This window comes from Crocuta crocuta, unplaced genomic scaffold, assembly GCF_008692635.1.
Source record: "Crocuta crocuta isolate KB4526 unplaced genomic scaffold, BGI_CrCroc_1.0 scaffold26, whole genome shotgun sequence".
Taxonomy (NCBI): Eukaryota; Metazoa; Chordata; class Mammalia; order Carnivora; family Hyaenidae; genus Crocuta; species Crocuta crocuta.
In genome coordinates this window covers 836523-848922 of record NW_027532249.1, presented here as the reverse complement: position 1 = coordinate 848922, position 12400 = coordinate 836523, and the positions used below count along the sequence as shown (strand labels likewise).

The 12400-nt window shown below is 36.9% G+C and overlaps 2 protein-coding genes across 4 annotated transcripts in view; both read left to right on the top strand.

Moving 5' to 3' along the window:
- SEH1L (SEH1 like nucleoporin) overlaps positions 1-8670 on the top strand; it is a 32451-nt gene extending 23781 nt beyond the window's left edge. For 2 of the 3 annotated variants that reach the window (XM_077778238.1, XM_077778237.1), the window contains 4 exons: positions 2754-2894; positions 3621-3778; positions 5026-5176; positions 7871-8670. In XM_077778238.1, the coding sequence (XP_077634364.1) occupies positions 2754-2894; positions 3621-3778; positions 5026-5176; positions 7871-8066 (646 nt within the window). In that variant the 3' untranslated portion in view covers positions 8067-8670. Of the gene's footprint in view, positions 1-2753; positions 2895-3620; positions 3779-5025; positions 5177-6227; positions 7497-7870 lie in introns of those variants that run through there. The other variant, XM_077778239.1, reaches the window with a different exon arrangement.
- Positions 8671-12275: 3605 nt separating this feature from the next.
- Positions 12276-12400, top strand: part of CEP192 (centrosomal protein 192) — a 128356-nt gene continuing 128231 nt past the window's right edge. The window contains exon 1 of the mRNA XM_077778236.1: positions 12276-12344. The gene's annotated coding sequence lies outside the window, so the exon portion shown is untranslated. The remainder of the gene's footprint in view (positions 12345-12400) is intronic.

Below are 12400 nucleotides of genomic sequence, written 5' to 3'. Positions count from 1 at the left end.
GAGACTGTTTACAGCAGTGCTCTCCAGTAGAACTTGCTGTACTGCTACAAAAGCCCCATACCTGTGCCAGCTAACGCAGTGGCCAGCAGCCACTTGCCACTGTTGAAGCTTGAATGTGGCTTCTACAGCTGAAGAACTGCATTTGTTTGTTTTTGTTAATTTAATTTAAGTAGACACATGTGGCTAGTGGCTGGAGTATTGGCCAGCACAGTTCTAGAATATAGGAACCTTCCTCTAGAACTTTTTGAGGCTTTCATAGCCTTTTAAGCTATTAAAGGTATGAGCCACATTACTAGCACATTTAAAAGAGGCTTTATGAAGAGTTAATACTGTTAATTTCTTTCAACTTTAGCTGAACAGAATGAGTGTGGAGGCATAAATCTAAAACTTCGAAGGTGGACCACTTCTAAAACCTAGGAGAATGGAAATTATTTCATAAATAGTATTTGAGTAAGGGGATAAAGAACTTGTAGTTCTGAAAGAAAATACAGAGCAGTTAGAAAGTACCTAAAACTTAAAAGAATTCAGTGATAAAGATAATCTGAAGTTGTATGTAAGTCTCTTAGCAAAATAAATCTAGGGCTAGATTCCCTGTATTTGCTCCTATAACAAGGAGCCTGGCAGTGGAGCGTTCTGGGGTTAGTTAAGTGGCTCACTTGTGCAGTGATGACAACAGAGGCTTTGGCATTTTCCATTTTTTAGCTGTCATCTTTAGTGTGTTGGTGACAGCTTCCTCTTAGGATTCACATGTAGATACAAAGAAGGGCATTAGCTTTTATGTATCTTTTTGTATGAGGGAGAGAAGAGATTTTCTGGAAGCATCTTAGCAAGCTTTTTCATTCAATCTCACTGACTAGAATTGGGTCACGTGCTGTGCTTTAGCTGCAAGAGAGTAGATAGCAAGTGCCTGGCATTTTCTGCATCTAGAATGACCAGGAAGTGGCATTGGGTAGGTAATAATGTCTGTGTGCAAGTGTGTGTGGGATTGATTTAGGAAGTTACCAGATCTTTTAAGATCAGTCATTTTGGGATTGGTCCTTGGTCTGTTTCTTTGAAATAAGAGGAGTTGTTCAAAGGTTCTTGTACAGAGTGACCATGTTACATAGAGGATATGTGATAGTTGAGTATATAGCATCCAATTATGAATACATAGCTGAGCTTTCTGTAAGTAGTAACACCATTTAGTATATAGAAAACATTTGTCAAATTAACCAGTATTGGATATTTTTATTTCTATTGGTGAATGAAAATATTAAGACAGACCTGGTCTTGATAATGGTACAAGTACCTATATTTATACAGGTTATATGACATTTTCACATACATTATGAAATTTGAATTCTAACAATCACCTTGTGAGGATTTATATTTATTATATTTATATCAGCACCATTTTACAAATGAAGAAATAGATCAACAAAGTAACGTGACTTATCTAGCATCCAACACAGGAGTTACAACCATACAATAGAAGCAGCAAGAGTGTGGATTAGATTACTTAGGATGATCATATAGGGGAAAACGAGGTCAAGGAGAGACCCTTGAGGCATGTGCTAGCTTGGAGACATTTGAGGAAAGTGTTGGTGTGAAGAGAAGGCCAACCAAAGAGTTTTGGGAACACAAGTATATCAGAGGAGGGTAGTGAAAAGGTAAGATAGGTACCTCTCTCTAACTCCCTCTGTTAAACACAGGCTGATGTGCTTCAGTTCTGTCCTGATACTGAATTGACAGCAGAGAAAAACATAATAGAAAACTCTTATCTGTTGTCTCCTTCATTATCTTCTCCATTTGCAGATGTAGAATTAGAATTGTAAGATGAAAGAGATTTCAGTATAGTGTCCTTTATTACCACTGAAAGAACTCAATTTCTCCTGTTATCAGCTTCATTTTCCAATTTTTATGCAAATAGTTAGGAAATCAATTACCCTTTTCTTGAAAATAGATATCAATGGCTAATAAATCAGCATCTCATTCTCTTTTTTTAATTAAATTTATTTATTTTGCGTGAGAGAGTGTGTACAAGCAGGGGAAGGGCAGAGAGAGAGTGGGGGAGAAATAATCCTAAGCAGGCTCCTCATTGTCAGTGCAGAGCCCGATATGGGGCTTGATCTCACAAACTGTGAGATCATTCCTGAGCTGACATTGAGAGTCAGCAACTTAACTGAGCCACCCAGGTGTCCCAGCATCTCATTCTAATTAAAGTTTTTTTAAACTGTTCTAAGCTAAACTTACAAAATCAAAAAACAAAACCTGGGGGCTTTATTGGTTTCCCAGGGCTGCCATAACAAATCACTATAAACAAAATAAAAATTAAAACAAAAATTTATTCTCATGGTTCTGGAGGCCAGAAATCTGAAATCAAGGTGTGGTCAGCGCCATTCACCTTCCACAATCCTTCCTTGTCTCTTCAGGCTTCTGGTGTCTTCCAGAGGTCCTTGGTGTCTGGCCACATAATTCCAATCTCTCCCTGTCTTCATAGGGTTTTCTTTTCTGTATCTCCTTTTCTGTCTTTTATAAAGATGATCCAGGATGATCTTATCCTGGGATCCTTAATTACATATGCATATGCAAAGACCCTTTTTCTAAATTAGGTCACATTCAGTTTCTGGGGGTTAGGCCTTGGTCACACTATATACTGCAGAGGTAAACACTAGTTCATTGTGAGCAATGTAAAAAAATTGAGATGTCTCAACATGTGGATTTTTAGAAATTTTAATTTCTGAAATTTTTAATGTAAGGTTTTTTTTTATTAGGAAATATGCAAAAGCTGAAACCCTCATGACAGTCACAGATCCTGTCCATGATATTGCCTTTGCTCCAAACTTGGGAAGGTCTTTCCACATTCTAGCCGTAGCAACCAAAGATGTGAGAATTTTTACTTTCAAGCCTGTGAGGTGAGTTTTTGAAGGAATTACTAATTTAGAAATGGTCTTAAGTCATGATTATTTTCATTTGTGGAAGAGACTGAGGAGGCATCTGTGATCTGAAGAACGGATTCTTTAGTGAACATTTTATCTATAAATATATGAGTTTTGGGATGGGGAATTGAATAAAGACAGGAGATTTATGTTTTCCTAATTGCATTTTATTTAGGCTGTTAAAATTAATTCGATCCTCTGAATATAATTGGTGCTGTGTAAATGTTTGAATAAATGAGAGGTGGCAGGTTACTTAGGGACAATTAAATTAGCTCTGAGACATTCTTGTGAATAATGTATTCAGGCTTTAAATTTGGAATTGTGAATTTCAGTTCCTTTTTTTTTCTTCCCCCCTTTTCTCTTCTTCCCTTCCTACTGTTTTCCTTTTAAAATTAATTGTTACATATTTTATTCCTCAACCTTGTTTGGAGGAATAAAGTCCTCTTTTGTTACTCTTTTCTTCCATGAAATAATCACTGAATAAATTTCAGGTGGTAGGATCATGCCAGGTGCTGGAGAGTCAAAGCGACATGGCTCAGCTCTCAATGAGTTAAGGTTGGGGAGTGTGGGAGGGAAGGTGGCAGTTTTGGATATGAACATAATTATAAAATAATATGGTAAATATGTGTATTTTTTTATTTAGAGCCGTGTGTGTATGAAATCTTTTCTCAGCATTTCTCAGGAAAATCTTTTTATTAATAGGAAAGAACTTACCTCCTCTGGTGGACCAACAAAATTTGAAATCCATATAGTGGCTCAGTTTGATAATCATAATTCCCAGGTCTGGCGAGTGAGTTGGAATATAACAGGAACAGTGTTAGCATCTTCAGGAGATGATGGCTGTGTAAGATTGTGGAAAGGTAAGGTTTTAATGAAGGGATTTGCTCTGTGTTGTTACTTCAGAATTTTCATTTAGAAATGTAAACCCAGAAATATTTTGGAGAAAATTCTCTTTCTACAGTTAGTTTTAAATTAATGTCTTATATTTGTGTTATTTTGAACCTCCATCAGTTTACCTAGTTCATGGCAGTTAATGACACTTTTATTGTTTTTTAAGTTTCCACGTGGAGCACCTTTTAAAATGCAAAGTAGTTGTAGCAGAATACGCAGTATCTCCAAAAGATACCATTTGCTATGTGTGTAACTTGTGTGATTGCTATATAAATGCAGGATAGGACTACAGACATCTTTTATTAAATAATTGCTCTAGCTAACCAGCCCGTAATAGGAGAAAATCCAGTTTCATCCCCACTTCCTCTCTGCAACTCTCAAAAGTTCAAGAATCTTCAGGCCACTGATTGTGAAAGTTTCTTATAAATGCCATGCTGAGTGAGGATTCGGTCTAGTAACTGGATGCTGGCTGTAGTTGCTGCAGCATAGTTTACATTTTTCCATGGACGTTTATCATACTGGGTGGAGGTGTCCTTGGTCCTTGTCCCACTCTAGTCAGTGGCGTCCCATACAAGCTATAGCTTAGTTGGTGTACCCTGAGTAGTTATTGTTTCTCAAAATGCAATTTGGCTGCCTCCCATGGTAAGTTTTAGGCTGTGGTAGAACCAGCCCACACCTCCCTTTCCTTAATGTCATTTGCTATCTAGGACTTTGCCTCTCTTTCTTGCCTCTGGGCTTTAGTCAGGACCACCCAGCTTCACCCCAGCAGGCTCTCTAACTTAGGTTTCCAGGGATCAGTGTCTCTCCAGTGACCTATTTTGCATTAGAACAATTAGGTCATGTTGGGTTAGCCACTCAAACCCCAAAGGAGGGGTCCGTCTCTGAGGACATTTAGTACCCACATGACTTGTATAACCAAGAAGACAACTCCATTACCCTACATATACAAGTAATTGAAATTCATTATCATAAAAATGAAGAATTTATTTTGATATTAATGTGGTAGCTTAGAGAATTGTCTCAAAACTCTTCTAAAACTTTAAAAAATTGGTTAAATTCAGATATGTATTTTATTTAAAAAATGCCTTTAACATTTATCTCGAGATATGTAGTCCTCTTTTGTTTTTTTCATTGTCGTTTGAGAGTTTGAATACAGATTTGTGCCCTTGAACAAAGCTATTAGCCATGTTAATGTATTTGACCATTTTCCTTTCAGCTAATTATATGGACAATTGGAAGTGTACTGGTATTTTGAAAGGTAATGGGAGCCCTGTCAATGGGAATTCTCAGCAGGGAAACTCAAATCCTTCCCTAGGTTCAAATATCCCAAATCTTCAAAATTCATTAAATGGATCTTCTTCTGGCAGGTAGGCTGTTTTGTGGGAAAACTAGAAATTATCTCCTTTTTAAGTCAATCTGGTAGCCAGACTAAAGGTGTGTAATTTCATGGATTTTAAGGTTGAATGAAGAAATTCATATACAATTATGATACTAGAAAAAAAATCACTTTGTTAGCTCTGTATTTAGTTTACATAATCATAATATTTATAGGTAGATTTTTAAGCCATTAATACAAACTAAATTATATTGTGAAATTTAGTGGTCTGTCAGAAATGTTTATAACTTTAAGATTTTACTTCTCAAGTAAGATGAAGAGCAAATCTGGGATAATGCTAAGGATTTTAGTCCTAGATGAGCATTAGTATGTTAGTAGTAGTAGTAGTAGTAGTAGTAGCAAATCTGGGATAATGCTAAGGATTTTAGTCCTAGATGAGCATTAGTATGTTAGTAGTAGTAGTAGTAGTAGTAGTAGTAGTAGTAGTAGTGTGTATGTTTAACCTTTAATGGAGATTGTAAGAGAAAATGGTAAATTTTGATTTCTTGATTTTTAGAATTTTTAACGTATTTTAGATTCTTGTTTATCTTGACAATGTTTGTGATCTAAAGAGTCATCCTTTATTTTCATATGGAAATTTTGAATATGTGAATTTATTTAATATGCCTTTGTGAATGATTTGGAATAAGATTCAGGAAACTTCAAAGCATAGCCCTTATTAAAAAAATGTCCTGTGGTTATCCTGTTGTCATCTTAGAATTCTATTTAAAACATCTTCAACTATTTTTATATTGTTAAAATTTTATAAAAAGTCCTACTGTTTGATTTTGAGGTTTCAGTATTTGCATGAAAACAATTTCAGTTTACCATAGAAGACCCCAGATTATAAAAACGATTTCATGAAACAAAGGATACTACCGTTAATTGAAAAAATATCTGGTTTTTGATTGCTGCCTGTACTGTGTATATTCTTTTGTAAAGAGCTTTGAAGTTTTGATCTGTATTCTTACTGTGCCAATAACCGTGTGTGTTAGATCTGTGATGCATTTTCCCTTCTCCATTTGTATTATGTCCTTTAACAGAAAGCACAGCTGAGTACCAGCTAACTGGAGTAACTTTGCTGTTTTGCTGCTTGTTGCATGCACACAGGAATGGAAAGCGAGCTCCTTTTCCCTTTCCCCAGCGCGTTTGACCTCTCCCAAGATACACCAGCAGCCTGCTTACCACTAAACGCAATCCAAAAGGCCTTTAAAAAATACAGTGTATATCATTTTTTTGTACTAGCCAGTTTATTGACACTATTTGAAACTTTTGAAATATAAGTGGAGAGGCTTTTTGTTGAGACGTTGTCACCAAAACAATTTTTTGAAATGTTCCTGAATCTCACATGGGTTTTAAAATTAAAAGGATTGTTGCTATCCTTGTAAGTAGTTGGGAGGAGGGGAAAACACCACTTTATTCCAGTTGGAGAATATAGGCTTATTTCTTTTGTTTTCTAAAACAGTAAGCTAAAACGATGAATTTTTACAATTTTAATTTGAAGATTGAATAAATATTTTTCATAAAGATTGTTTTGAGTGCTAATTTGTTTATTACCTTTTGTAGAACTGGCTTATATGTGATATTATTTAATACAACTCTGTCATTTCTTTGTAATATTAAAAAATATTAGTAAAGAAGTGAGAGTAGTAGTAGTGAAATGAATGTAATTTGTACAGTTTGTGGCCAAATTAAATATTTGGTATTGCTTCATTTATAATTTGGTAGTAAAATGAAAACATCTTTGTAAGTTTTCAATTCTTATTCACTAAAGAGCTAAATGTTTCTAATATGTGCTTGTATATTTTTTATGGTATAATTCCATGGCTTAAGTTTTCCTTCAAGTCAAAATTTGGAAACATACTATAAGAGGAGCTGTTAAAAATCTGCTGAAATTGTGCATGCACATTAACCTCCACATTCCAAGTCTCAGGATTTCAATTTAGTTGGCTGCTTCATTTAGTTCATATTCTCTAGAACTTTGACTTTGATGACAAAGCTATAAGTCTTTGTTTGCTAATATGCTTAAGTATTACGGGTAAGTTATAAAATGGCAGAAGAATAACAATAGAACATATTCTTTGAGCTCTTTTACTTATCAAAATTTTGTACTATTTAAGGTTTTTGCCGAAAAGCAGCTTAGTGTTTTCAAAGATTGTTATTTCTTCAGAAGTATATTGCAATAGCTGGCCATACTTTGTGAAAGTATATTTGGATTGGTTCTCAGTGTCATGTATGCACTACAAAACGTGTGCCTGCTGCTACTACAAACGAAGCATTGCTTAAAATAAAAAGCTTATTAGATTTGTAAATTTCCAGGATCGCATCAAATATGTTTCTGAAAGATTAGAAAATGTTTTAAATTATAAAATGTCTTTTTTTGTAACATTCATACTGATAATTTTTTTTAACATTTTAAGTTTAACAGATTGTATTTCTTTCAAGTTTCTATACTTGCTTAAGCAAGCTTGATTTGAGTAAGGGTCTTGATTTTTGCGATTATGTTCTGTTAGTTTTGGCATGAATATACTAAAGCTTTTTTTTTCTAGCATGTGTTTTCTCCTCTTTGGTTCTCTTTGTATTTACTACTTTTCTCTTTTTCTTCTGTTTTTTTTTCTTTTCTTTTTTTTTTTTTCTGTTGTTTTTGTTTTGTTTTGGTGTTTTGTTCCTGTCTTCATTGTTTCAGGTATTTCTTTCCCCCTCTGGATTCCCCACGGGCTGGATCGAGATGGTCCAGTTATGCCCAGCTCCTTCCTCCTCCTCCTCCTCCTCTGGTAGAGCACTCTTGCGATGCTGACACTGCCAACCTCCAGTATCCTCACCCTCGCAGACGATCTCTCTCTCGGCCTCTTAATCCCTTACCTGAGAACGAAGGGGTTTAAAACACTGATTTAACACTTAAAGGCCTTATTCAAATGCTTGTAAATGCTTTCATTCCTGGCTGCTTTTTGTTTTTCTTCATTTTCTTTGAGAAGATTTTTCTAATTTAGGGCCCATCTTGCATGTATTACAACCAGAACACAGTGTTTGGAACCTAAGTGTGTTTGTGCTTCTGCATCAAAGGAACATTTGCCTCACCGGTTGATAACCTTTGATGAAATGCCCTAAGTACAAGTAACATGAACTGTGAGAGTTACAGTAGCGGATTTCACTTTCAAAGTGCCTATTCCATTAGTTTTATCTTGAACTGTTATGGTGTTAATTTTCTTAAGGTTTGTCATTCTGGTTAATATGAAAGCATATCATAAAGTTCACTTTGCCTTTGAGACATATTAAGAAATGTTTTAAATTCTACAGGCTAATGTTGGATCTGTCTAGTTTGTAAAATAAATCATTCCTGTGTATAAAGCAGCAAAACAGAATAATGGACTCTTTGGTCTTTTTTTTTTTTAAAAGAATTTGCCTTTTACTACTTGGAATTGCTGTTTAAAGCTTTTGTAATTATTCTCCAAGTAGATTATTTAATAAAATATATTTTAAAAGATATGAATCTGTTGCCTTATGAAGACAGAGTATACAGCTGGCCCTTGAACAGCATGGGTTTGAACTGCACTGGTCCACTTACAGGTAGATTTTTTTTCAGTAAAAGCAGCATGGTACTGTAATTGTAGTTTCTCTTCCCTATGATTTTCTTAATAGCATTTTCTTTTCTCTAGCTTACTTTATTGTAAGAAAACATCATATAATATGTATAACATACAAAACAGGTGTTAATTGACTATTTATGTTACTGGTAAAGCTTCTGGTCAATAATAGGCCATTAAGTAGTCCAAAGTTAGACTCAGACTTTTGACTGTGGGCACATTGGCACCATCTAACCCCTGAGTAGTTTAAGGGTCAACTATATTCTATTTGATAAATGGTAAAGCTTATATCTCCTTATACAATGTTGCAAAAAAAATCCAAACAATCAGAAATTAGGAGATAAGCATGACATTTATTTAAAAAGGTAGGAAGTTAGTATGTAGACTAACACAACTGACATGTTGACTTCCAATCTAATTGCACATTAGATTCATTTTTAATGCTACTTTTAAATCTTGAAATCAGAAAGTACTGGACAATAATTATGGTAAAATGATTAAAACTATGGAACTAGTAATGTTCGTTTTGGTTCAGTTTTCTCAAGAATTGCCAAGGATTTAACTCTCTTCAGGACTAGAGAAGGATGTAATTTGAAAAGTATTTCAAATGTTGTCTTAATCACACATAGAATTTTTGTAACCATATAACTTTAAATCTAATTTTCAAAGGCATCCTTCCTATGAATAGTGCCATACACTTGAAGCCTCTTAACATGCAAAGGATAAAGAGCTGATAAGAGATTAATTTTAACTTAAGGGACATTTGAATTTTCTTGTGATTAATCATTAAAATGCTTTGTCTGTAAAGTTAGCATTTTAGCATTTCAGCGTATGAAGAAAAATCTTTTCCAAATCTCAGAAGTCTTCCTTCTGTTAAAGGGCTTGTTTTAGACTTGTTGGCTTGTTTAGGTTCAAAGCAAGGGGGTCTCACTTAAGGCTGACTCTAGCTCAGAATTAATAATTGACACCTTTGAGATTTCAATCATTATAAAGGTGTCAGGGTTAGAATGGGATAAATGGAATGAGGCAGATTCTCCAATTTAGTGAATATTGAGCATCTTTTGAGTGCAAAATACTGTGCTATAAACACACTGGGGTATGTAAAAAATAGAGGAGGCATTTACAGAATTTCCAGAAGGTAATGAGGATTCAGTTTCATTATATAGGTTGAAACAAAGTGATTTATTTGAGCTGGTGGCCAGGTTTGGAAGTAAAGTGGGATTTCAACAGATGAAGTAGTTGAAGTAGAGGAGGGTAGGATTTCCAAGATGATGGCCCAGAGGTAAAAGAGGACAGGAGTGTGTTTGGGCAACAGGATGTATTGGTCTGATGTAAGGTTCATTTGGGGAGCTGGTGAGAGATTGAGAATCAGATGTTGTGGTCACATTGTAGGTGGCTTTGGATATCTGTGGCTGAGGTTTGCCACTTAAAGCATTTGGTAAAGGGGAACTATGGGAGATGACTGCCTTTTCTTACCTGGGTAGATACCACTTCTAATACCCTGGGAGGCATCCATCCCTAGCCCTGGGACTTCTGCAAGCTTTAAGCAATGTCTAAGGAGATTTGAAATTCACTGGGAGTTTTATGACCCCTTTTCAGTTGGTAAGTTGGTAAAACAGCTAATATTTTTTGAGTACTTCCATGCGCCAGTGCTCTTCTAGATACTTAATGTGAATTAACTAATCCTTAAAACAAACCTGAGGCAAATGCCTAATAATTATCCCCATTTTACAGTTGAGGAAATTGGCAGATTAGAGGTATTTGCCTAAGGCTGCACAGCTAGGAAGTGAGATCTAGGCTGTCTGGCATTAGTCTCTCCTCTCTCTCTGGCTTGCCGATACTTTGGATTATAGATCCTTGTTGCTAGAGTTCCACTAGGTTGCTGGGTGTTGGGACAGCTTTGGTCACCTGTTTTTAATGGAGGAGAAGGACATTTATTGAGTTGGGTACAAGGGCTACAGGGTGAATGAATAGACACATTCCAGCAGTTCACCTCTGGTTATGTGATCTAGATAGATCAGACACTTTGTGAAACAAGGATTGCTCATTACACTCAAGTGGCAGCCTTTCAGCTCTAAGGCTAATAGGTTTATTTTTCAGGATTCAGAAAATCTTGAGATTTTCTTCACTTTGTTCATTGAGTGTGGACAAGGGTAGAATAAGGGGTAATTAGTTTGCAAATGCCAAGGCTTGAAGGTTTCAAGAAAAATGCCATGAGAATTGCAGAGACATCAACTAAGTTTGGGAGGCTAGTCCTGATAAAGTTGAGTGTTAAAATAGTACTCAGGACAAAACCAGGTATCATGGGATAAATGGCATTAAGGTGTGAAAGTGAAGGCAGTTTAAGGGTAGGAGAGACAGAATGGTCTTAAGGTGATAGGACAGAATCCAGCAACGGTGAGTTGGTTTTGGTTTTGGGTGGAGAGAGGCAGCATTTCCAAAGGCAGAAAGGAACCAGTAGAGAAGGTATCCGGGAATGTTAGTTGAGCAGTATTTTAGAGGATGTAGAAAAAGTAAAGTGATAAACATATCATTCCCCAACAGGTTAAATTAGGAGTAAGGACTGTTAAACTCAACTTTGTGTTTTTCATTTTGTCTACTCCCAAGTGTGCCGGTGCATCTTAAACATTCAATAACTGTTGCATGAATGAAGTTAAAGAGTTAGCGTTGGAAAAGAAGGACTCTCAGACTATGGAAGAAATTTTGAGGTAAAGGAAAGTGAAGAGCGTGAAATGGGAGTTACTTCTATGGGTTCAGTAAAGTAGTAGTTAAAGCATTGGGCTAAGCAGATGTCAGTGGTGGTATTTGTGGCCTTAAGAACAGGAAAACGTGGGAAGTAATTAGGGAAGAATTCTATCTCCTCAGCTCTTTTCACCCCACACCATCCTTACTCCGTCACAAAGAGGCGATTAGGTGTAGCGAACTATCATGAAGCTTAAATCCTGAGAAATGATTTCGTAATGCAGCTTTATTGCAGTGTAGAACATAAGGCAAATCACGACACATTTAAGCATCTGCTAAGCAGTGATTTGAAAAAAAGATCTGCAGCTGATCTTGTAAAGACAAAAAGTGACAACAGTACTGAACTCAGGGTAGTATTAGATAATTTGTTCACCAGAAATATGCTTTGAGTGATGGTGTCTTGGGGTCCCAGACTCCATACGGTAAGCTTTCTTTCCAAGTTTGCCAAGGCTTACTGCGCCTTGCTTGCGCTTCAGCTATAGCGTGAAGGACTTTGGCGGGGCAGCGAGCCCCTCGCGGTACTCCGCCCCTCCGCCGGACCTGCGGCGCGCGGCTTCGTAGCTTCAAATTCAGGGACTAGTGGTCCTCGCCCAATCACCGGCCTCTTCCTCTCCCCGTCCTTTCTCTCCGTCCAATCCAAGGCCGGCTCTGAGTCCCCGCCCCGTGGCTCATGCCGTGAACGGACGTAAACCTGAGGGCGCGCTGTACGGCCAGTCCGGGAGGCCGCGGGTGCGGGGTATATGCGCACGCGCATTTGCAGTGCCACCGGGACGTCCCCTCCCTCTGGACCTTTCCGACCAACTCTCGGCTCCCGACCCTGGAGTCGCGGGCTTGGTGAGGAGGGGTCTCCCGAGTCTTGTCTGTGGTTCGGCAGGGGGCAGGCGAATCCA